Here is a 26024-nt window from a genome sequence, read left to right as displayed (position 1 = left end):
ATTCATTAGAAGTAGAGATATATTTCCTTCGTATAAGTAGACATTTACTTATATGTGCCGGAACAATCGCGACAAGCGTGAAATTCATAACATTGAGAATATCAGAATTTATTTCTAGGAAATATTTCCTGATAAAACAATATTTATCTTATATTTGGTCAAACGCTCGAACATCCTTCATTCATTTAATCTCGCTAATCAGCTATCGGGCGAACACTCGAGACCCCGTGGCGGACGGATTTGTTTTGTTGCACGAGGACATGTCGATGAAGGCGAACTTTTTTCCCTCGAAAGAAAGAGAGGGAGGGAGAGAGAGAGAGCTTCACTGTGTATGCACGATCGCTCCCTTTGACGCGAGAAATAGTTCGCTCGGCTGGCGCATAATCGTGACGAGGTCGCGGATCCATTAAAAATGAGAGAAAACGCGTATTCATCATCAAGCGAAGCCACGCAGTAGCAGCCTGAGGATCGTTACGGGCCGCCGGGCTCCTCGTCTCCGCATCGCGCGCCCGCGCGCGTGAGAGAGAGAGAGAGAGAAAAATGAGAACTACCTTTTACCCGACTCGGGTACTCACGGGCCGAAACATTTCGGTCGGGAATGTTAAGAACGGCGAGGCGTGTGCATTAAGAGGATTAAGGACGAGTGGTTCTCCGACGCGTCGAGCGTAGGAAAAAGGCGAGAGGTGGAAGAAAANGGGGGGGGGGGAACGTGGAAAAAGAGCGACTCCGGTGATTTCTGATAGCGGTGCGACGATTTACGAATCGAAGTGTTTAGATGGAGAACAATACGGTGATTTATTTATGTACGTTCCGTAACGTTGTACACGAGCGCGTGCACGGTGTGCGCGAACGATGATGTACAAATGTTAGTGGCGATTGGCTGGTTAAAATTCATGCCCCGAATCAATGTTTCGTTTGGCAACAACAATGAAACTGCCCCCGTTCACCGTTACTCCTCCCCCTTTCCCGCAAAAAGCCGAATTCGAATCTGTCGCATTATGAAGTGCTAATTAGCGGCTAATTAGTTGCTATAGTCTAAAATTCATTGCTTCCGTCCATTCGTTGGAAATTAACTTTTAAAATTTTGCGAAAACCTTTGAATACACACGATTTCTGTTCGCTGCATTTTAGAGCAGTTGAGTGAAAATTAAACTTTGGTATGTTGATTTTTTAAATTAAATTGCTCTACGTATATTTGCCAACGGTGGAGGTGTTAGGGAAACGACAAGTCGGCATCCCCGGTTTTAAAATTAATTTCCTCTCGAATTTTGGCAGGATTTTTATAAATTCTACTGCAGCAAATTAATTAGAGAGAGAGCAGCTAACCAGCGTTTAATTATGCCATAGACCCGAGTTTGATTCTCAAAGGTGGAAATGCATAGAACTCGAATAACGCCTTCCACTTCCGGTTTAGGATATTTGCCGGCTCGGCATCATATTTTTGTATCATGACTGTTGATGTTCAGCATAATCAACGTATTTACATTAAATGCAACAGTAATAGCGCATATGTGCATTCACCGTGTATATTACAGTTGCATTTAATGTAACTAACCTGAATAGGAAATTTGTGGGGATCTAATTAGGAGATGCCCATCCAATTTCCTAAAATAATAGTGGTTTCTAGTTGGGAAATCTATGCAGGTTCTGGTTAGAAGTGTGTGTGAAATACTACAAATATACGATATTAAATGGAAAACATGAAGAGATTCTATTTGGTCATCCCCAACGTTTTCCCAATAATTTTTCTGATTTCCATTTTACACCACGATATTGGACAAAATATATGAAAGGCCATTTACAGTTATTTACACTTTACAAGTACACACTACGTGCGCGCTCTATTAAATATAGTAACATTAAAAATATAACCCAGTTTATTAACCTCCTAAACTGATACTTGGTCAAATTGTTACTCGATTTTGGCTGCGTTCGAATATTCAATTGCCAGTGCTGAAAATCTATAGTACACGCAACATGAATTATAGATTTAAAGCTGGCAGTGAATTTTGGAATACGGTCTCTCTGGCGATGACAGCCGCACACGATATAAGCGAGCCACAGCACACATCCAATCAGCATCGCAGAAAAGGAGCTTTATCCCATGTTTGGGATGGGAATGGAATTGCTAATTGATATCGTAGTAGGGATAAACTATTTTGGGACAACTTTGGATATTCTAATCGGAATCTGTGCTACACTGTTAAAAAATTTTATAATCCAGTTAGTATAAATGGAATATATAAATGGTAATTAATAATCAAATTGATATTACATTTAATAACGCATAGTTATGAAGACATTCCGAATCCATTTTTCATAATGATGCTGAATATAAGACTTAGTGAGTGAACATTAGTGATATATCACAACCGATGTATTTCACTAATATTCACAGCTAACGGTTCATATCGTTGTTAAATCCTGTATCATACATATATTAACAATCTTACTGCGTATTGTTAAATGTTACAATAAATGTAATATATCATAATATGTTAAATATATAACTAAATATGAATACTAAACAGCGAATCGTATAAGACGGAAAAAATTATTTATGTGTCCTTTGATTTTATAATAAATATGAAATATTATAATTATTTTATAATTAATAATACTGATATTATGAAAGTTATGAAAGGTTAAAAATTTTAATGTAGAATTTTCAAATTTGTCATTAGAAATATTATTACTTTTAGGAACTTTTTTAACAGTGTATATATATATATGGGAAAATCTGGAAAAATTTCTATACGGAAGGTTGCTGGTTCTTCTCAAAATCAACAATCACAATACAAAAATCTGGAGACACGATGCGCCCGAAATACCCTAACTGGAATTGGCAGGAATTATTGGAGTTCTAGTGTAGATCAACGAAAGTTAAGAATTCGCGCTGTGAACCTGCTCGCGATCGTCCTTCGAAGGTCTGGATTTCGACGTACACACGCGTTAAGTACGTTAAAACGCGACCTATCGATCGGTCGTTTTCCTCCTTTCTTCCCTTTCTCCTCTTCCCGCCGCCTTTTCACCACACAGCCACCCTCAGCCCGCGATGGGACTTCCCTCGCTTTTCGCGTCGAGTCGCGAGCAAGTCGCCGTGAGGAAATTCATCGAGTCGCATTGTTCGCCGACGAATTACCCACGGTGCTTTGCCGCTTTGCCGTGCGGCGGTATCAGATGGAGATCCGTGCTGTACTTTAAAGGAGATCTTCCATCGTCTTGCTTCACGAAACTGCGAGATGGAAGCGCGGCGAATGATTATGATGCGCTGCGTCAGCCGGCCGTTGATTCCGCGAGGCCCACCCGATCGTTACCTACTTACCTACGTCGAATGACACATAACGAGCTCGTGTCACCGAACCGGCCGAGTGTATGACAGTGTAGTTGACGACCAAATGAATTATTCCATCTGGCGTAACGCGCGGGACCGATCGCGTCAACTTGTCGCGCGGGAGATCGCGCGCAGGTCTCCTCCTAGGCTGCGTTCCACTTGGTGATCGCGTCGGGGACGTCATATCGTTTCTGTTTAATCCTCAAAGTAATGCGCGATCTTAATGCTGAAATAACATGACAGGTGACCTCTCCCAGGCCTGTCCATGCTCGGGAAAAATGGTAAAAATCTTGCCTTCGTGAATTCATTTGGTCTTTCATGAATTCAGTTTATTACCAACTTTATATGTTGGTCTTATCGGTCTTTGTAGACCGATTGCCGCCGGGAAACTAGTTATTTCGTTGGATCAGGCTGATAATGTGACCGGCAGTGATCACATGGATCCAGTGTTTGTTTTCTGATTAATAGAGATGTAGGAATGGAATGTAGCGTCTTACACGAAACGTGGAAGGGGGTGAGCGGAAGAAAACGCGAATCTCGTAAGCTTAATATGTTACCGTTAGGGGATGCCACACTTGAAAACTTGACTGACAAAATATTGATTTTTTTCCTGCAAAATTTACGTCTTATTGGTTGTTATTAGAATTAGAAATGTTTTTGCGCAATTCAAGTACGCGCGTAAAATAAATTGAAGCTCGATATATGAACGATAAAACATTTCAATACTAACATTCCCAGCTATCAATTAGCATAAATATTTATCTGATACAGAAATTCTGCCGCTCATACATGCCGAGTGTACTAATGCTTTAATCAGGTAAATTTCAAAAGACATCTTCGTATCTTTTCAATCAAATTGGCGGCATAAAGCGATACAAAGAGTTCGTAGAAAATTGTTCACACATCTTTCTTAGACTTTCCGTTAGATACGATGAGGCAGAATAGGACATGTTTATTCACTTTAACATCGCACTTATATTTACGTGAAATCTACTCGTACGAAAAATATAAAAGTAGCGTGATCGTGTTTGTCCGACGTAACATTTTGAGGATCGCCTCTGCATTATCGACGCTTATCACGTTTGTCGATTTTGGCGTCTCCTTAACATCCAGCGAGAAACCAAAATAGAATGCTCAACGCGGCCGTCGAATGGAACGTGGCCCTCGTCGCGACTCGACGACGACGATCGACAGATAAAGTCGCGTCGGCAAGAGCTCGCACACAAAAGAGAAGCTTTTTCCGAAAAGAGTCAGTCCAATCGCGTTGGATCAATCGGTTCTCAAAACCTCAGGATACTTTTTCTTTTTCCGTACACCACCATATTCTGCCGTCTCTAATTTCGGGACTCGCGCGCTGGCCGAGGGATGGAGTATTGCTACTGTGTGACGCTGCGCCCCCGGGTCAGGTATCTCCGGTATTCATCGGTCGTTGCTCGCGGCTTTTCGCCCGGCTCCACGGTCATTCGATATAAACTCGACTCGACGTTTGATTACATTTCGCCGGAAGTTGATTCGTCCCTTCGCGCGCGTTTCGCGTGGCAGGCTTGGTAAAAGGGCAACTGCGCGACACGACGCAGTAAAGAGAAAACGATGCCCCCGCTCGTCTCATCGGAACCTATCACCCTCAAGTATCACTTCGCAGTTCATCGCCAGCGGCTCTCATCGCTGAACCGGTGGTGCAATTATCGTGTTCCTCTGGCAAGGAGAGAGGAAAAAGCAAACGGCCGAAAAAGTAAACTCGGACATTTTTCAACTTGATACTGTAAATTCCGCGAAAAGAGAGAGAAAGAGAAAGCCTCAAACATCAATTCATATACAGATTCAATTATCGCCAATGAAGTCGTTAATTTTTCACTCGGCAAACACATAAAAGGCAGTTATCGTCGAGCTCTCGGGCTCCCTCGCGCGTCGTAGATCAGAAGGGGCGCACGATTTATCCTGCGCTTAATTCGCGCCAAACTCCACCCTTCCGTCCGCTTTCCGACCACCACCGTGTCCCGGGCGCGCGAACTAATAAAACTCCCTTTTAACGAATCGCCCCGTTCATCGAATTAAGCGCTCATTGTTGCGCGGATCGCCGAATAATAACGGAGCGATAACGGTTAGATCCTTAGTTCCTCGCTGGCTGAGTAGAATAGAGTAGACTAGAATACACCAGAGTAGAGGAGGGAGGCGGGAAACGAAAAGGGTCAGCGCGCGAGAGCCTCGGGGGTCGACTTGGTTTTGAAACGATGGAAGGGTCGTCCCGCCGAATACACACACGATGTTCGTGTGGTGGTATCTGCTGTAAGGCGGAGAGAAGGGGTTCGACGTTTGCTCAGAAATTGCGTCGGTTAATGCGAGGGCCTCTTACACGGTCACGACTATCGCGAGAGGTAGGTAGCGGTTAAACTCTTTCGTGAAGTCGTCGGCGCACGTGCGTCCTTCGAAGGACAGCAGACGGTCAGTCGTGACGGCAGGAAGGGGGAGGGGAAAGAGTAGGCTTGACCTAAACGAGGAGCAGGTGATCTCAGCGGCTAGTCGTGAATTTATAATGCGGCACGATCGACGACCCGAAGGAGAGAGAGAGAGAGAGAAAGAAACGAGAAGAGCGAGCGAGACAAGACGGAGGCGAGGCGAAGCGCGCGCGTTACGTACTTTCGATCTATCCTATTTATATCGCGGACAATCGTGCCCTCTCTTTGATGTGTGCACTGCCGATGGCCACGCGTAATCTATCTTTAGCATCCGGGCTGCAACTTCGCCCCGAAGCCGCGTAACTTATTAACGGCGCGGGCCCGGAGGGCATTCTTGGCGAGTCATAAATCGCTCGAAATAAAATCGCCACGCCGTAAGAAAGTGTGTGTGTGTGTGTGAAAAGCATATGAGTCCCTAAGCTCGGCACGCGGGTTTGTTATGATTTAGTCTGCTCGGATCGCACTGGGAATCCAATTCCGTCTCGATCGATCCTATCGCTAGCCAGCCGTTCGTCCATGTGTCCATCGGTCCGTCCGTTCATCCATCCATCCATCCATCCGACCGACCGGCCGGTCGGCCGCATGCCAATGGAGCTTCTCGACTCGGTTCTGCGACCGCGTACTCGCCGATAAAATTAGAAATCCCATTATCCGCCATAGATTTTCTTCCTCCCGGCCAGGGTGACAACGAATAATTATGCTTCAGCGACGCACGTGTAGTATCTCCGCCGCTTCTTCTTCTTCTTTCCTTGACAGCGCAAGTTAAATTCGCGACGATCGAACGGAATCGGAGGTAGAAATAGAAAGAAGGAAAGGAGAGAGAAGAAAGACGCGAGACACATTGAAGAAAATAAGTTTGGTTGGATATAAATGACAAAAAACAGGATTTCTGGTTATAAAAATCAAATTTGGTTCACGAGAACTAGGAATTTTGTTTATCTTTCAAACGAAAGGCGTTTGGTTGTTCATTCCCGAGTCGAAATTTTGGTCCTATGTTGAACCTTTAATTCTACAATTATCGATATGCTATATTTTTTTGTTAATAATACCGATTTTTAACTGGGTTATAAATGACCTCAGGTGATTCGTTTACAAAAAAAAGATGACTATTGCCGGATTAAAGACGTCAGAGTAGCATAAAGAAATTTCGACTCGGATTTATCAGATAGATCCAACTAAACTCATTTTTCAATGATAATCGCCACGTAAATGTTGCGATAATCAAAGTCTCTCGTCGCTTTCGATGAATTCTTTACATTCAGGGGAGAGAGAGAGAAAGAGAGGAGAGAATTTTTCACAGGGATGATGTTATCTACCGCGACGCGCCGCATCGCAGACGATGTTCCCGTGGCCTTTCGCGTAATATTCCAGACGGCGCGCGTCGTGTCGGAAAATCAATCTCTGAGAACGAACTATGTCAGGCATTAACCTAGACTCCTATCGGGTCGCATCCTCTTTGGCACACGGTCATATCAATCGATTCTACAATCCTTCCATGCGGCGCGAGAGTCGGATTGTAAACGCGTGCGGATGCACGCGAACGCGCGTCCACCCACGTTGACACGCGCGCGTACGTGACCGAGCAGAAACGCGCGCGCACACGTACACACGTAAATACACACGTTACCGCCCGCATTATGCAGGCTATAATGCGCGGCGTGGTTCCGCTTTAAAGGGAATTTACGCTGTTTGCCGAAGACGTAGCCAGCCGAGGCGTACGTAACACGATATACACGCCGCCAAGACGATAAACGACGAGCGCGTTTTAACCTTTTAAGAACGGCAGTCAGTTTAACACCCCCGCTGTCACGGCTCACTTGGGAAACCTCCTCACAGCCCACTCTTTATTTTTTTTTTAACTCGGGAAACAGTCAACTTATTTTTTTTTTTTTTACGATCACACCTGGAGGGTCATTTCGATCCCAATTAAAAGCCATTATTTTTAACAAAATATAGCATATTATTGACTGCTCTATTTGACTTATTATTATTTAGGGACATCGTAAATATAGATTTACTCGCTATTTTTTGAAAAAAAAAAATGAGGGGAAATAAAAAAAATATTTAAGAATCGGAATAAGCACATCAAGTGTTTTATTATGACAGTATTTGTAATAAATGAAGATATCAATTTAAAATACGCCGCTTTATTGCCTATTTTCGGTGGAATAAAATATTTAATGGCTCGTAAAGAATAATTATTAAGAAAGATTGAAAATATATTAAACAACATTCATTTTATAAGAATGTAAATGTATCGTTTAATGTTTATTGGGTATGGATACACATAACCTTATTAAAACTTATTATTATTTTGTCTTCGCAATACGAATTCTTACTATATTTGACTAATTTATAACGTGATCGGTCACCTGGGATCGTTTTGCACCCCAATATGTTTTACATGCTTATATCGTGAATAAGACAGGACACAACCTATTTTTGTTGCATAGGTTAAGTCTCTAAATGATCAAATGATCAAAGTCTCTAAATGATCAAATGAAAGATATGTATTCGTTTCCGATCAATAAAAAAATTCCACTGCCATGAACTTTATTTTCCGACCACTGGGGTATGAAATGACTGCAGATGACTATTCCCGGGTTAATAGTACAACAGACTTAGTTCCCTTGTGTGGACATACACTGAGAGAAAAAGATTGAATTGAGTTAACCCTCCGTTGATCGCAAGTGTATCCAATAGATGCCTTCAGGCTGCAACGTATCGCCGTTGCTGTACTCTCTAAATTTCTCGGAGCGAATTCTAGATTAGAGTGGCAGTATTTTCACTCGTGAGTGAGTGAGTTTTCATTCGTCCGGAATAAGACTCACCTAGATTAACCCGGAAGTCACTCTGAGAAATTTAAAGAGTACAGCCTCAAGGTCGAACTCGCCCTTGTCAATGTTTTTTCTTTGTTCTCTTTGTTCTTCACTGTTTCTTTGTACCTGGTTCTTCACTGTACTGTGATGCCTGGTCTATTAGCCAAATGCTAATGAAAGAAAAACTGTTTCAAAAAGTAGAGGAAAACAAGTGAGAAAATTAGTGTGTACCTGTGAGATACATTGCGATCGTTCATGGGTGAGAAATATCGCGACTAACGGAGGGTTAACGTGACAATGAACGAACCGAGCGCGGTTTTCGTTGGAGGAAACAGAATTTCTAATCCTTATGAACTAAATTCGATTCATAGGACCAGAAATTCTGTTTTGTCCCACTAGAACGCGCTCGGTTTGTTCGGTTAAAAGGAAATATGATCACCGTCACATACACGATGGTAGAACGTCGGAGAAGTAATTTCACCGCAAGGAATTCAACTGAAGGGGTTGATCGGAATCAAGTTAAATCGGGTGAAATTTAGTACGAGAGAAGTTCCTGCGGTGTAAGATAGTCACATTCTGCAAATTAAATATTCATAACAAAATACTTCATTGTCAATAGACGATCCCCGGCTGGGCGCGCAGGTTGAGATCGCTCATTTGCGAGTCCGTCTTAAAAGGGCTAAGCGAACGGAAATCATATCCTTTTCCATATTTTGTTCAAGAGAGACACAGAGACGGAAAGAGAGAGAGAGAGAGAGAGAGAGAGAGAGAGAGAGAGAGAGAGAGACAAAACGTGCGGCAATTTAAATACGTCAGCAACGGAACTTATCACCGCGCGGCGCTATATTTTCCGTACACTCTATTCATTACGCCGCGCTATTATTCTCGCCGATTTATTCGGCGCGCATTCTCCGAGAGGCGAGCCGCGCTATTTCGCGTTTAATTAACCCCGGTGGCGCGAGCGAGCAGACGCGCCGAGGAAGGGAGGAGCGCGGAGAGAGAGATTTCGGCCGAACTTGCTCGAGGATCGGAAAAACCGATGGCTAAGCCCGTTCCTCCCCCGTGTCCGCAGCTCGTTATGCCCGAATTTGCTTTGGCAATCACTCTCTCCCCCTCTCTCTCTCTCGCTCGCTCCCTCTTTCACCCTCTCGGTCCGTCGCGAAAATTGAAGAGAACGGAGAACGGCGGAGAAATCAAGCGGATACCTCGCGAGGACGCGCGAGGTCGTCACGGAGATTCGTTACGCCGACTGCGGGTTCCCCCGTCCCCCTTTTTAATTAAGCGAACCTTCGTACGAACGATCGCGTGTTTACGCGATGAAACGACGCCGGTGAAGTATCACCATCTGCATCATCCCTCCGCGCATCCCGCACGTACGCGAGCGTCGCCAACTACTCCTATCCGCGCGCGTCGCGATTAATAAATAATGAAAATCGGGCTTTACACCGCGTTCGCGCGCGCGGCGCACGCACGAATCTCGGCGAAAGAGACGTATGTTATTCCCACTTTTTATTCCCCGGACGCTCGCTCGCACGTTGTTCCGTTGTGCTCCGTTCGCGGTACATTATTTTCGCGCGTCGCCATCTCGAATCGTGAAAAACGTCAAACGACGTCGTCCGACCGTCCATCCAAACGCGAGATCGAGCTCGGAACGGCAGGATAAAAAATCGCAGCCGTGTCGACGGGCGCGGAACCCGGAGGCCAAACCGCCTTCCGTCGGTCGCTCTCTTTGCGTAGGTTGTTTCCGGACTCGACCGAGAGGCAAGAAAAAAAAAATATGTTCGAAACTGCAACGTAGAGAGTAGAGAAGGGGGAGAAAGGAGAAGGGGGGGGGGGATTCGATCGGGATGCGTCGCCCGTGGCGCTTGTTCGGCCGCATTTATCTCCCCGGCCCCCAGCTGTTTTGCCTGGCAAAGGCATCAGGTTCGCCGCAAAACCGCTCTCTCGACGTGGACGACGGCGCTTGCTATTGTTCAATTGCCTAACGGTGTTCAGGTTGAGGCGAGGTCGTTCCGCATTCGCGCGACGTAGCGTCGATATCGCCGCCGCCGCCGCTGAATTTAGCAAAATCGTGGCAGGAAGGATTGCGCGATTACGCGAAGTCTCGCGGAAATCATACACGTTCGGAAAGTTTTGATCATCGGTTGCGTTCAGTGAACACAACGGTTGAGTAGTCGACTTTTGGAAGATGGGTGCGATCGGCCGATCTAAAGGTGTATACTAATCATAGATAGAAATTTCGCACCTGCATGGAAAAAAATTAGTATCAAAATTCAAGATTTATATTTCTCGTGTATAAACAAAAATACATAATCTTATGTGGAAATAAAAGTTGCTTTTGCATATACATGCCGAAATTTTATATAGCTCCGCTAAAAATACCATATTCTTGTTATTTAAGAATCATTTTCAGTGAGTGAGAGAAAAATATTGGTGAGAAGAAACGATACTTTCAAGTCAATGCAATGCTTTCGTTTGAAGATATCGTTGTTTCTAATTTGATACTATTCCTTTCTTTCGTCTAATATCCAGCGACGACTCTTATTAATCTATAATTCCTACTCATTCTTACTGGCTCCATGCTGCGAGAGCCTTTATATCTTTCGTTGTTTGGACCATGTCGGCTGAAGATTCTACATCTGCCATTCTGTCATTTACATACAATAATGTTGTGCATTGAATATTGCTGAAGCCTCAGTGGCTTGAATTGATACGACCCGGTAAATAGGGAGGTCCACGTTCGAATTCTGGCTGAGATAATATTCCTCGCGACGTTTGAAAATTTCTACAAGGTCCAAGGGGATGTTTAAAGTGGAGAAAGGAATTAATTAAAACGAGTATTAATTGCGGATTAAGAAGGTCGACGTGGAAAATGTGTTGCAGTACTACCCGTACGTTGAAAGTCTGGAAAAGAGAACGGTAAAAAATTTTGTATCGCAAACGGTCCACCCAAATTTTAGTGTTACTTTAACGAGTAAATATGTTAACAAGTAACACGTTAACAAGATAAATATGTTAATTTGGGTATATTCACACTTATATTTTAACTCATAATTCATATTATAATTATATGCATATATTCGTGGTTTTTTTAACATATATATCTCACGTTAAAGTAAACACAAATTTCGCTGGACTGTTTTTAATAGAAAATTATGTAAACTGTGCGGCGCGTATACGAGGTCTGTTCAAAAAGTATCGCGAATTTTGAATTTCCGCGGGTTACATATATTCTATTTTCGATTTTTTTGTGGCGTTATGTTGGTACTCATGTCCTTCACTTATGCCGACAAGTTCGGCCATTTTGAATATTCAGTTTATCTTTGACAGCTGTTTTGCTTAGACGTGTTTTGGCTTATCTTCGATTTTTGCCTATTCCAAAAAATGGATCAAGGAATCTAACAAAATTAAGTGCGCGGACGCATTCCAAATGTTGACTGTGGCATATGGTGAAGCTACCTTGGACCGAAGCAACGTTTATCGGTGGTACAAAATGTTCTCAGAGGGCCGAGAAGATGTGAACGACGAAGAGCGTGCCGGACGCCCGAGCACGTCAACAACAGACGAAACATTGATGAAGTGAAGAAAATAGTATTGGCCAATCGTCGAATCACCGTTAGAGAAGTTGCTGAGGACCTAAACATATCGATTGGCTCGTGCCATTCGATTTTTACTAATGATTTGGGCATGAGACGGGTCGCCGCGAAATTCGTACCAACGCCCCTGCTCACACATCGTTGCTTGTGCGCGAATTTTTGGCCAAAAACAACACACTAATGATGCCGCAGCCACCGTATTCCCCAGACCTGGCCCCCTGTGACTTTTTCTTGTTCCCGAAACTGAAGAGGCACATGAAAGGACGACGCTACGCTACGATTGAGGAGATAAAGACGGCATCGAAGGAGGAGCTGAACAAGATCACAAAAAATGATTTTTTGAAGTGCTTCGAGGATTGGAAAAAACGTTGGCACAAGTGTATAATATCTGATGGGGATTACTTTGAAGGAGACAAAATAGATATTCATGAATAAATAAATAATTTTTAAAAAAACAAAATTCGCGATACTTTTTGAACAGACCTCGTATTACACCGTCGGACAATTTTATTCTCTCTTGTTAAGATTTCAAACTAACATCCACCGACGGTTCTTATTGGCCAATCTTATCCGTTTGTTCCGACAGATAATCACTACTCAACGTTTGTACAACTTTTATGTCCGCAACTATTTTCTCGATAATCCTCCTCGCGATCGTCGATCCAGAATCGCGTCTCGCTCGCACGGCAACGTTTCTGAATTCGCGAGAAACGAACGCCGAGCGGCTCGACACGCTATAATTTATACCAGGTGTTCCTATACATACGCCTGTCATCGCGGGGCGTCGGCGGTCGTAAAATTCCGTTTGGATCTCCGCGACTCTCATTTCACGCGGAATGTCAAGGACCGGACGGAAAAAATATGACGACGCATGGTGAATTTACACCCCCGGTGTCGCGGGTGGTGCGGCGAAGGTGCCGGGATCACCGCGTAACGACGATCGTCTTCGGACGAGTAATCCCTCGGTTACGTGGCGCTACGTGATAGAAATACGGGAGGACGTCCTGAGGGCTCTCGTGAGCGGAGAGCAGAAGTGCTGCAGCGACGTAAATCGCCGCGGTACCGGTGGCTGTTGCACTTACAAGTTGCACGAGCTAATTATAAGAGTCGCTCGGGGAATTTAGCCGGCGCGATAACGCACTGCGGAGATGTTCGAACGCGACTTCAACGTGCGAATCGCGCATAATTAATAATAATTAATATAATTAATATAAAGTATCCGAGTCGAAATTTTTAATTCTATGTTAAGTCTTCTTCAAGTGGAGAAAACGGAAACAAGTTCCCGTTTGTCAGCAAAAGAGGAGCACAATAAGTGCTTCTTTAACGCTCCACGGAGAATTTAGTACCTCAGAGCCTGAATTTTAATTTGACATTGAGTCTCCGAGTGCACTGAGGAGAAAGATTTCTTCGAATTTAATCAATTTCATCGCATTCAAATAAATTTCATCACTGACATGCTCCAAAAAAGCTAACGTTTCGATTAATAAGTACGATTGTTAGACTTTTCAACGAATTGTAACCAAATAATATTTTATTTGGTTGAAAGATATTATTTCAAATAATGGCGTTCTCTCTGTTAAATAATAGAGTTTTCTTGAATGAGACGATAAAAGTTTTACTCAGACAAATAATATTCCGTATATGTTGTTTCTATGAAACAACATTTTAATATCTAATAAATAGAAGTACTAAATCTAAAGAAACCTTTTTCTCTGTGTGGAGGAAACGGCAATAACACCCCTATTTGTATCACCAAAGGAACACAATAGAGATCGATAAGATCTTTGAACATTTAATGTAGAACCAAATTAGACTTAAACTAGGACTAAAATTTCGACTCGAATGTACACGTGATTCGACATTCAGACGGAGGAATCGAGAACCGCTGCGACAGAGCTCGAACAACGAGCAATCTGACGTCTCGTTTCTCATACGATATTGCAAACAAACTACTCTATAGTCGCGGCACGCACAGAGGTATCAAATTGCGAAATTCTTCATCTTGACTCTTGGTGGTCTTACGTCGCGTCTACTTTGACATCGCGTTTCGTTCCGGTCGATCCTACAAACCAATCGTTTATATATTTTAATATTACGTACTCGATTTAAATATACGATTGCAAATATGTTACTGTACTAAATCGATGTTGAAATATCGGAATATTAACGCGACCTATATGGTATTGTCGCGAAGTAATTGAATTTCTGCGAATTAGTCGCACTCAGGGAAATGTTTTGTTGATCCAGCTAGAATTCTAAATGTCACAGGTAAAATGTATCCGCTGTTTTTTGTATCTGCTAGAAAATTGTCTAGTACGTATAATTTGCAGCAGCAACGTTCTAACAACATATGCGAGAAAATTCAGATCCTGTTACTAATTTTTAATGAGAAATGTGACTGGCCTTCATCCGGATGGACTCTACAGAGAGATTTTCTTGTTAAATTGGACAAATAGTTCGGATAAAAATTTTGTCTCTGTTTCTTATATTAATTCGATACAATACATATATGACATTGAAGTGTTTGCTAGACATTTATCTATCTCAGCTAACTTCGCACATCTCGATCATTTTTGCTGTGACTACAAAAGTATTTTTCTGAATGTCGAAAAGGAACGTTAAAAAGCACACTGGCCGCGAAGGGTTGAGGAACACGATGAACAAATTTTTTCTTGGTTGCGTATCAGGCTATTTTTCCGGTTTTTTGTGGGACGCGCGAAAGTAGGGAACGACGTGTATCCCGGAAAATAGACGAGTTCCAACGGTATTTGTCCACGCGAATTTGTTCTCGCCGCTTCGACGAAAGGAATAGATACCGAAAACATTTAACGCTAGCCTTCGGACACACACGTCGCCGCCGCGTATAAATAAACGTGTAGTGCCAAGTGGACGACGTTCGCAGCGCGTTCGGTTTCTCGGCGGTGTGGCGAAACGAGCTCTCGGACACAGCGCGGCTCACCGTGTAACTTAAATCGTCAAGCTATGTCCCCGTGTTTCATCGCCGGGGCGCCGAGATTTATATGATCGCGAAATAATCACAGCCGAAATAGCTCCGAGCTGTGCCTAGCTATGCTCGCGAGAGCGCGCATTCCGACGTCCGTCCGATGGCGAATTCCCCAGGAGACGTGCTCGTCTCTCGCACGCACCGCCTGTCCGCAAATAGTCGCGATTGTTTTCCGTCTCCCCCCGATCGCGCCAGCTGGATCCCGAATATATTCTTTTTTCCTTGCCCTCGTCACGAATGTCGCATGGGGACGGTGAGAATATAACTGCGCGAATCGACACGAGGGAGAATCCTAACTTCTCGTCTCGACGGGACGTCGTGATCGCGACGTCGATATTAGAAGTTAGTCAATGCTGAAAAATGAATTCGGTTACTATCTGACCATGGATGGATAATCAAACGCGTTTCGCGGTCGAAGGGAACCGAATTTCTGATTGGGAGAACCAAATTCGCTTCAGCAGAACTAGAAATTTAGTTTCATTCAAAATCAAAACACGTTTGGTTGTACAGAAACAAAAAATACTAGACCCAAGTAAATAATTATGCGAATACACACTTGGCAAATTTTTACTTGGATTAAATAAATTTTACTTGAATTATGTAAATATATATTGTTTTTATTTGAATAATTTATACTTGGAAAATATTTTACTCGGATCAAATAAATATTACTTGGTCTAGGTAAGAATTTGCTAGAGAGTGTCTTGAAGTGATTTCTTATAAAGAAATTATTTGTTTCATTTTACATATATTTTCCGTAGCCAAATATTATTTTATCTGGTTAAAAAATATTATTTCAAATAATAGCGTTCTTTCTGTTAAATAATAGAGTTTTCTTGAATAAGAATATAATAAAATGTTTACTCAAACAAATCATATTTTATATATTTTACAAGCATATTTTATAAGCATTTAATACTTTATAAGCATATGTTGTTTCTATGAAACAAATTTTAATATAAAATAAATAGAAATACTAAATCTAAGGAAACCTTTTTCTCTGTGTATGTGTGTGTGTGTGTATCCATTGTCAAGTAGATACAACCAAGCTCATATTTCACTGAAGCAGACGTCTCGTCGCTATTAGAAGCAGTATCGGAAAGCAGATATTCTCATCTCCGTGAAAAGTTTGTAGACATTAAGGACGAGCGGGCGGGGTAACTAACGTAGGCGTGTAACTCATTTCCCGTTGTGTTCCTTCCGCTGTGTTCTTTACGTTACACTCCTCCCCGTTGTACTCTTTCTTCGCGAGGTCAGGTCGCGTCCGTGTGTCGTTATCGATGACGCCGGCTAACGAAGACGTAGCCTGCTTTCCGCGCGCGTCGGGGTGTTTCGTCGCTATATGGGTTAACTGCACCGCTGTGCAGCGGACCGTTCGTCGGGTTACGACGCACCGTTACATTCGTACGTGGCTCGAATCTCTTAATAAAGCGCCTCTATGGAGCGCGCGTACAAGTGGCCGTTTGCGACCTTCCGATCTCTCTTCCATAACCCATAACCATAGAAGAGACGATTCATTTCAGGCGCGACATCGGACCGACAATTCCCAACTAGAAGTTAAACCAGTTTCCAGCCAGTAACTGGCCAGTAATTCTCGAGCTAGCTAGTTCCCGATCACTCACCAGAAACTTATAAGTTCGGGGAGGCTTTTGGTTCGACGATAACTGGATAACTGGAGTAAAACTAGCCGGCTTCTGATCAGTCCCTGGATAAGATTTTGAGCGTTTCATTTGTTTACTGTTTCATTCGTTCATTATTTTGCCTAGTTTTCGTGGGTCTTCAAGATTATTTAACCATTTGATCTTTAAGAAACGTCTGATCAACAGGCAAGAGGGAGATATAGCGTATACAATATTGCCAAATTTTTTCAAGTTAGCTATCATATGCTTTGCCCATTTTATCGAAAACCGTGTACCTTACATATCAATCACAACCGACTTTTATTGACCTATCCGACGGTATTATCACGGAGCGATCGTCTTGAGGGACAGGTTTCTTTGCGAAACAGCGAAGAATATCAGATTTCATTCGTTAATTTCGCACGGAAGTATTCACTCGACGATTTTCCGAGTCTGATGAGCGAAAAGTCACTCGAATTTGAGTCGGCTCTCGCTGTACTTCTCGAGCGGAGCCTCACCCGAGCTCAGAGTAGGATTCTTATTTCACACGAGTGAACGTTTCGTCGTTCAATTAGAGCGGATTTATTCCCATGCGACGCATCGGATTTGCTCATTCGCAATTTCAAACGGGAACATTCACCCGGCGACTCGGAGTTTGCACGGCTGGCGGGGCAAGTCACTCGAATTCGAGTGGCTCGGCGCTCCCTCCACTTTTCGAGTGGAATTTCACCCAAACTTAGAAGTGGATCCTTATTCCGCACGGGTGAGTCGCTTCTATCGGTTAGGGTAAACTTTGTTCCCCGCGAGACAACGAAGTGTACATCGGATTCACTCCTGATAGGAGAATTCACTTCCGCGTGAGTTGCGGAAGGCCGCGCGAATTCGATCGAATGCGGCTGGTCATTCTTCCACTTTCGAGCGGAATTTTACCGGGAGTAACTTCCAAGCGTAAGTCAAACGATCTGCCTGGACTCCCGTGAAAAGGGATGTCGTTCCGTCATCTCTTTTCATCCCCTTTCGCGAGTTCCACCGCCTCCGAGTCGCACGACAGATGGGACACCTCGAATCGCGAAAGAGATGCGCATCGTCCTCGGGAAAAGTGCCTCGCGTCCTCGTAAGTTTATAGGCGGTGCGCCTACAGTGAGTGTTTTCCCTTCGCGGAAGCATTACTTACCATCGTCGCTCGTGCACGGTGGGGAGGGAGGGAGAGTTTGTGCATCGGCTCGTAGCGGCGTAAACAGCGAGCGGATCGATTTATATGCGGCTAAGTAAGTAAGTGCACTTTTATGCACCGTTTCACAACCGAGTCCGTCGTCGTCGTCGTAGCCTTGCAGTCGGCTACTTCGTTTAACGGACACGCCGTATAGCTGCCGCTGCTTCCTTCTCCCCTCCCCCCTCCTTTCCATCCCCCGGGCGACAGGAATGTCGTCTATAAAACGGGCCGTACACCTGCTTTAGGACCGAACGGGCTCTGTACGGCGCGGCGTGCGGATAAACGTTTACAGTTAAAAATGATGTATCCGCGAGGGTGAGCAGCAATAAAGAACCCACGCGGCCGGGAACGTGTGTGACAAAATGTGGTCGCGAATACACGCGTAGCGCGTTTGATGCAATTGTGTAAGACAATGGGCGGGGCTGTCGCGTATTATTATTTACAGCGCGTATTTTCAGTTGAAAAAAAAGGAAAAAAGTCCGCTCTTTGATTCGCGTTAGCGCGCTGCCCGGTCGTAAATTTTGCGGATGATGCAAAAATTGCGCGTGCACGCACGGACGCGCGCGCACATCGGAGGGAATCGCGAGCTTTTAAAAGCGCATCCGCGCTGTGACGAGCTGCTGTCGTTTAAACGGAAACGTCAGGTGTCCCCCCCCCCTCTCTCTCTCTCTCTTTCTCGCTCTCGCTCTCATTGATGATCAACGAGAGCGCAAGGACGCGAAATCCACTTTAGCGCCGCGACGAGGAGCAGATTGTTAACTAGCAATCGTGAAAACTGATTATTAAACAGCACGCACGGCTTCAGGTTGGCGTGGATTTAATCGGATTACAATAAAAACATAGGGGGTTGAGGGGAGGAGCGGCGGCTAAGCGCACCCGCGCAACACTGTCGCTCACGCGCGTTTCGCGGTTTGCGATCTCGCGACTCATTCGTAATTAAGCGTACTACTAACCGAGATAACGTACATCCCGTTAAACTCCGCCGAACCGATATGATATTTAAATAACGAACGTCGCGCCGGTTATCTCACCGGACGGAAAGGTACAAATAATGCGAATAAATAACCTCGCTGTTTTTACGCACGGTGTGATATTTTTGTTTAATGAAAGAAAGAGAGAGAGAGAGATGCAGTTTATTCTTGGAACTGTCCCTTCAAATATGTAATCCCCGAATGAAATAGAATAATACGAAGGAGAAATATAATAAAAATAAAAATATAATATGAAAAATATATCATACGTATATAAGAATAATATATAATAAACAATAAGGTACATAGCTGTTTAACATTCGTAATAACAGTGACAATAAAAATCATGAAATTACTGACCTTCGCAAGCATAGTTCATAGTTCGTAGTGTACGGAGAAAGTTTTGCGGTGAAAATTACCATAAAATTTTGTAATGTTGGACCGCACTCTCTGGAATTATGATTGAAATTATGTGTGCTGGCGTTTTTAGTGATATCCTTCATTGTACACATCAGATTAATAAAGATTACAACATACATAATAATTTCAGTCGCAAATTCTAGTGTGGTCCAGCATTACAAAATTTTGTGACAATTTTCACAATGTTTTCTCCGTGTAGAGAAAGAGAGAGAGAAAGAGATTATAAATTATTCACTATCTTTGTAAAAATAATCCCGAGGATAACGTGTGTGGCAGGCAGCTCGGCTAAGAGGAAGATGAATTTCCAGGATAATTTCTGAGACCCCCTCCCCCCCTCCCCCTCGCGTAAGTCAGTAGATCGGTATTCGATCAAGCCACGTAACTGTTTGCGTTTAGTCGTGTTCTCGCATCTCGCGCTAACCGCTCTTCGGCATGTCGTCGGCAATGTTAATTCATGCTTACTTAGCGGCGATTCCGTCTCCGCCAACCGCCGCGTCCGTTTAATTCACTTTGTCGACCGCAAATCGCCTCTCTGACTTCCCCCCCCCCCCCTCTCTCTCTCTTTCTCTCTCTCTCTCTTGTATATCGACAGAGAGTATTCTCAACAGAAAGTGAAAGAGAGAGAGATGCGTGTGTGTCTTGCCCTTGAAGTATCCGTCGACGTCGTTGATTCGCAAACGCTCGCTCGCGGTGGCGAGCGAGCGTCGTCTCGCAATCGTCTCGGAAGTTTCGTCAAAGTTGACTATTAACTTACGGTGAAAGGATTCGAAAGTGCCGAAAGTTACCTCCGAGCTTTTAGCGCGGAGACTCGCATCTGTCTCGCGGACGCACGCGGCGACGTATTACGACGAGCGGACGGCGAACTAACGTATCAAGCCCTCCCCCCGACCACCGAAGCATCGATCTGCTCCGATGACGCACGTGATTTAAATAATTAGATCGCGATCGCGAACGTACGGTTACGTACGGACTGCGCCTTGCGAGGCCTCCGTGTGGCTTCCGTGAAAATTCAGTCGGTACACGCGCCTGACACAAGCGGACAAAAGCCGAGCCAATAGAGTAGCGGTATAACATCGTGCGGTCGTTGCTGGCCGAGCTGAAATTACGCTCCCGTTTTACGCTGTGTGTCCGCTACGGTATCCGCATGGCGAATAATTAACGCGACGCTGAAGAGAAAGAGAGAGAGAGAGAGGGGGGGGGAGAAGGGGGCAAACGCGGCAGAACGGGAGGCCGATACATTCGAGGATTGTTTGAAATATTCAGACTTGGCTTGCAGCGTGCCGCGGTACCACCGCCGCGGCCGAAATTATTTCTTGCCGTGATCCCAAGACACGCTATATTCGCAATGGAAAACAGGGCACTGGGTCGAACGGTCTCGAACGTTTCGGAAATCCAAGGGAAGCCGAAAACGAGAATTCCGTCTGAATCGATCGCGAAGAGAGGAGATCGAGAACTCGAATCCGCTCGATTCGAAATCCGATTAAATAATTCCGGTTTTCTCTCTCTCTCTCTCTCTCTCACTCTCTCTCTCTCTCTCTCTCTCGGAACGGTCTCTAAGAGCGAGGTTTATGTGAAGAGAGAGAGAGAGAGAGAGAGAGAGAGAGAGAGAGGAATGAAAGAAATATTTTTCTCTTCCTTCGGCCGCAAAGTATCATTTGCTCTTTCGCCAACACAACGCTGTGACGGGCGTTCTGTTTGCTCTCTCTCTCTCTCTCTCTCTCTCTCTCTCTCTCTCTCTCTNCTCTCTCTCTCTCTCTCTCTCTCTCTCTCTCTCTCTCTCTCTCTCTCTCTCTCTCTCTCTCACTCTTTCTCTCTATTCACAGGAAACATTAGCAACAAAAAACAAGGGGGCGAACAAAGAACACGAGCTATAAGCACCGCAGGACAAGGCGGGGGGAAGGGGGTGAAAACTGTAGGATAAAGTTTACTTTCTTCTTGTTTCTCTTGCGAGTCTCGGGAGTAGCTTTCCTCCCACGCACTCTCTCTTCGCCGCTGACTTGAAGAAGCGAGCGACGCCGGCGGCTCAAATTATCTCACTTTTTGTGGGAGTAGCCCTGATCCGCATAATACTACGCGAAGACGGACGTTATTACGAGATCGAGCGAACGTCGAGCCCCCTAATTAATCCTGACGGTAACACAATTAAGCCCACGAAGCCTACGTGTGTTTTCTTTCGCTTACCCCCCTCCCCCACGTTTTGTGCAAGACACTGTGGCCGACATTCACAATCGAAACTTATATTTAAGACCGCCTTAAATACAGATCTTCGGATCTTTCTTCGCAGCCTATGAAATGAGCCGTACAGTATCTGAAAATAAACTCAAGACGGTCTTAAATATGAGATCCGACTATGAATCCCGGCTTTACATCTCATTCCTGTTCCTCCGTTACTCGAAAAACAAAAGTTTGGTCTGTGTGACCATTGCTGTGTGGAAAAAAAGAAATATCTCCCATAGATGAAAATTAACTGTCCATGTAATACAGCTGAAATTTCGTTAATTTAATTAATTCTTTTTGTCTGTATTTCGATGTTCATAGTCTGATCTTATATTTAAGACTGTCTTAAGTTCATCCTCGAATGCTTCGTAGCCAAAAGAAGATGCGTCATCTGCGTCATGACTTTTTTGCTCAGTTCCGCCCGTTCTGCTTGCACATCACGGAAATCGAGATTAGTTTGGGACCCTCCGTATGGGCCTGAGAGACCTACGATGTTGCTTCAGCATCGAGTACGCGATTTTCTCGTCACGTGCGTCCCGACTCCCATCGAAATTAGCCGTTGCGGGATCGCGATTTATCTCCGAGTGGCCGCCGGCCGTTTGTATCCATGGGACGTTATTACGGTTTGCAAGCAGCCGAACGCAACCGGCCGATGTACGAGCCTTCCGTATCGCCGTCAGCCGGCCACGCAAGCCCATTTACCGACTTTATCCCCTTATTTCATCTTTTACGGCCAATTATTTCAGCCTCCGCTGTCACGCGAATACACGCATTAATGCGATCTCGATTTCATTATCTCCGCAGGTATCTGTCCGCTTTCGCCGTCATATATACTCGCTCGTATTTCGCTGCTTTACACGCGCCAGTTTCCGGGCCGAGCCTTGTGTTAACGTGCGTCATATATCGCCACGTGTGCGTGCGTGCGTGTGTGTGTGTGTGTGTCGGACAAAAAGCTCAGCCGATGTTATTCGTCGGCATTTGCCTTTGTCCCGCAATGATGTTTTATGTAAACGTTAAAGCGCTCGCCCTCCCTCTCTTTTTCCCGTCTATCCATCTGTCTCTCCCTCCATCCGTCCCTTTGATATCGATGTATATTTGTATCTTTCTAACCGCGTGAAAAATTCGACAAAATCGCCAAACGAAAATGGAGAGCTGGAGGCCTGGTTGGGCGCGAGGAGCCGCGTGAAATTTTATATTTAACCAACGATAAATCACGCGGCCGATCCCCATCGTGGCCGATATCCGGATCTCAAACACGATATATATACGGGATGTCCGCGCACACTCTCCTCCTACTCCTGCTGCCGCTGGTCGTCGGATATCCTGCGACTTTCGACGCGCGACACGCGAGTGTAAAGCCGGAATATATAGATTTGCTTTTTTCACTTGATCACCGCACAACGGACGGCGCTGCACCGGCGCGCGCGTAACGCTCGAGAACAAGTTTATTGCTGTGCATTCCTGCACACGGTATATCGGAAAATGTTGCAAAAGCGGCCGGCAACGTACTGTGCAAGCGGTGAATAATAAAAATAGTTGATAGTCATAAGCTATGATGTTATGCCAGCGCGCGCGCATATTCAGTGCCGCGCGCGCGATAGTTTCCGTCGGATGGCGGAAAACTAAGTTGCCCGGAGTAGCAATGCGTTTATGGGCCTTCATTTATTATCGCCGCGCGTATAACAGTTTACTCGCCCTCGCAAAGTGTCATACCTCCTTTCCATTTACGCTCTTCCGTGATCCACTTTTTACGCGTCTTTAAATTCCTTCGGCCTTCCGCCCCGGTTCTACGTACCCGCGCATTATTTATCGTCGAAGCCTCCGTCGAGCGCCTCTGTCGAGTGAACGCCTCGTGGATGGCCGAATTTCGCGCGGGATTTCAACGGGTCGTATTTACCTCTACTGAAAAAAAAAGAAAAAAAAAGAATTGTTGTGTTCAAGTAAATATTTACTAAGGAATATTGTAGCAATTTATTTGGTTTGGATTAAACTGGAAGAAAAAAAAGTGCTACATTCCAGTAACATTTACTTAATCCAAATAAAATAAATGATCACGATACTCCTTAGTAAATAATTACTTGAACATAGTAGAATTTTTCTTTCAGTGCTGCTTATTTATCTATCGACCTTGCTGCGCGAGCAAAGAACGGAGACATCAGCACATCGACGCAGTTATAATTCACACAGTTGGAAATTACATTGGGAGGCTCGCGTGGAAAATTTACAACCGAGATCGTATTGATCGGATTGATCGGATCGCTCGCGCAGTTTGTGTATACCGTGTATAATCTAAACTCGATTTTCCCTCTTTTCCTCGCGTTTACTTTCCTTTCTTCACAAAGACCACGGGCTCTTTGCCGGGACAACATCGGGGACAAATAGCGTGCGACGGACGACACCACGGCAAAGTAACTCCGACGTCACTCTTCGGGCGGTTCTAGTCGCTAATAGTTCCCGGTTTCGAGAACTCGAAGTTCCCGAACGTTTCCCGCTCCGGTCTCCTATCCGCTGCGACACAGGAGCGTAATTTCACTTTGAAACGTTCGCAAACAAGTTTACCGGCTCTCTCAAGGCTCGCTAATGTCTATATATTCGTACGTAAGATACGCTTTAATCGCGTCGTATTAATCGCGCGCGCCCGGCTAATTTCTCGTCTCTTTTGCGCGACCGCCCTGCTCTTCTTTTTACCTCGCGCAGAATCCGGCGCTTCGAAAGTATCGTAAGCGTTGTGCATTTCGTGACGCTGGAGTCGCGCTCACTATCTAATTAGCTCGTTCCTAATTCCCTCTCGGACGTAAAAATTGTATGATACCGCTTATACGAAACTGGCATCGATATTTCTCTTTCGGTATATTCAGTATTTTTCTATCGATATTTTCTTTCGATGTTCGCACCTATACCAATATTTCTTTGTTTGGATTGTTTTTTTCAATTTTTTACTCAGTCTACCTTCGAGATATCATGTATTTTTGCTTCGTGAAAATTAGTGTAACATGCAACTTACAAGCTTCAAGCTTATTTTTTCTCATGATTTCTGTTATGTTAATTTTACGGTTGTTTATTGATTGCCAAAGTAAAGCCTTCGGGCATCTTCATAAATGTGCGGAGTCGATTACGAATGTCATTTTGTGCGTAAATTATTTTATTTCCACGTGTACCGTGATCATTTTTGGCATGCGATTTCTCGCTTCTGACGTCATCCAACAAAGGCAGTCACAGCGAGGACGCGGAAACCTTTTTAAGATTCTTAAATCATAAACCATAAAAGTCTAGTGTAGAAGATAGAAGTATCTTTATATAATAGTAAAGTTATTACGTGTGGACGTGCGAAACTTTTACAGCTTGTTACAAGACAAATAGACCTTGGGTTTTCATATTTCTTCTAATTTTAAGTTTTTTTATGTTTCGATGTCAGTATCGATATTTTTGTTCACGGTACGCATCGATACGAAATTTCGATACTTTTTACCGTATCGCCCGTCCCTACGTTCAACTGATATTTTAATTATTGAAACAATAATAGTTTTAATGATACTCGCCATTGAATCAAGAAGATTTACTTCGATCACGCTGCTTTTGGAAACTTTATTAACTCGACAGAATTTTTTCCCGTGTAATGATATCGATACTCTCAATTATAGATACCCGTTTCAACATTAATATCGATATTTTCATCGTCATTCAACATTCCTGTCCGAGCGAGACGAGCACGTCTGAATCGTCGAATCTACTTTTGCTTTCAGTATGCGGCGACATCCACGGACAATTCTACGACCTGATGAAATTATTCGACGTGGGCGGGTCACCCTCCACGACCAAGTATCTCTTCCTCGGCGATTACGTTGATAGAGGTTATTTCAGTATCGAGGTGAGTACCTGAGAGAGGAAAGAGCGCGCGGTGTAACTCGCGTTCAATCGTCGAGGCGGACGTTGGTAATGAACGTCGCGGTGTAATCAGACTTTAAAATTTCGATCGCGCTGCGAATTCCCAATGAAACGCCGCGCGCAGGAGGGGGGGGGGGAGGTAATAATAACGCGCCACGGTGAAAACCCGCTTTTATTCCGACTCTCCGACAAAAAGAGAGCAGCGTGAAGAAAATTTCGCTCGCCTCGGGGAATTATGCGGGAACGCTCGATTATCGAACTACTGCAATTAACGTACGTCCCGATTAACTAGTAATTAAATCGTTGGCTGGGCCCCGCTTCTACCCGGCTCGAGTAACGGGGGTGCAAATGCGTTAATTCTGCGGGAGGTTTGCTTTGACATTCGCGCGCTATTGACGCAAATGTCGCGACACACCCGCGGACGGGGCGATTAAAATTGCATTTTAACATAGTTCGCGAGCTACCCTTCCCAATTCCCCCCCCCCCCCCC

General features: G+C 44.5%; 1 protein-coding gene across 5 annotated transcripts in view; it reads left to right on the top strand.

Annotated features, from left to right (window-relative positions):
• Window positions 1–26024, top strand: part of LOC106744500 (serine/threonine-protein phosphatase 2B catalytic subunit 2-like) — a 161194-nt gene that overhangs the window by 61597 nt on the left and 73573 nt on the right. For all 5 annotated transcript variants that reach the window (XR_001374451.1, XM_014619342.1, XM_014619341.1 and 2 more), the window contains exon 3: window positions 25393–25517. Coding sequence is in view for 4 of the 5 variants with exons in the window: in XM_014619342.1 (XP_014474828.1) it covers window positions 25393–25517 (125 nt within the window). In the remaining variant the exon portion in view is untranslated. The remainder of the gene's footprint in view (window positions 1–25392; window positions 25518–26024) is intronic.

Source organism: Dinoponera quadriceps, unplaced genomic scaffold (assembly GCF_001313825.1).
Source record: "Dinoponera quadriceps isolate SergipeBrazil2010 unplaced genomic scaffold, ASM131382v1 scaffold1266, whole genome shotgun sequence".
In the NCBI taxonomy this organism is placed as follows: Eukaryota; Metazoa; Arthropoda; class Insecta; order Hymenoptera; family Formicidae; genus Dinoponera; species Dinoponera quadriceps.
Note: the sequence above shows the minus strand (reverse complement) of the source record. Positions and strands in the feature narration are given on the sequence as shown.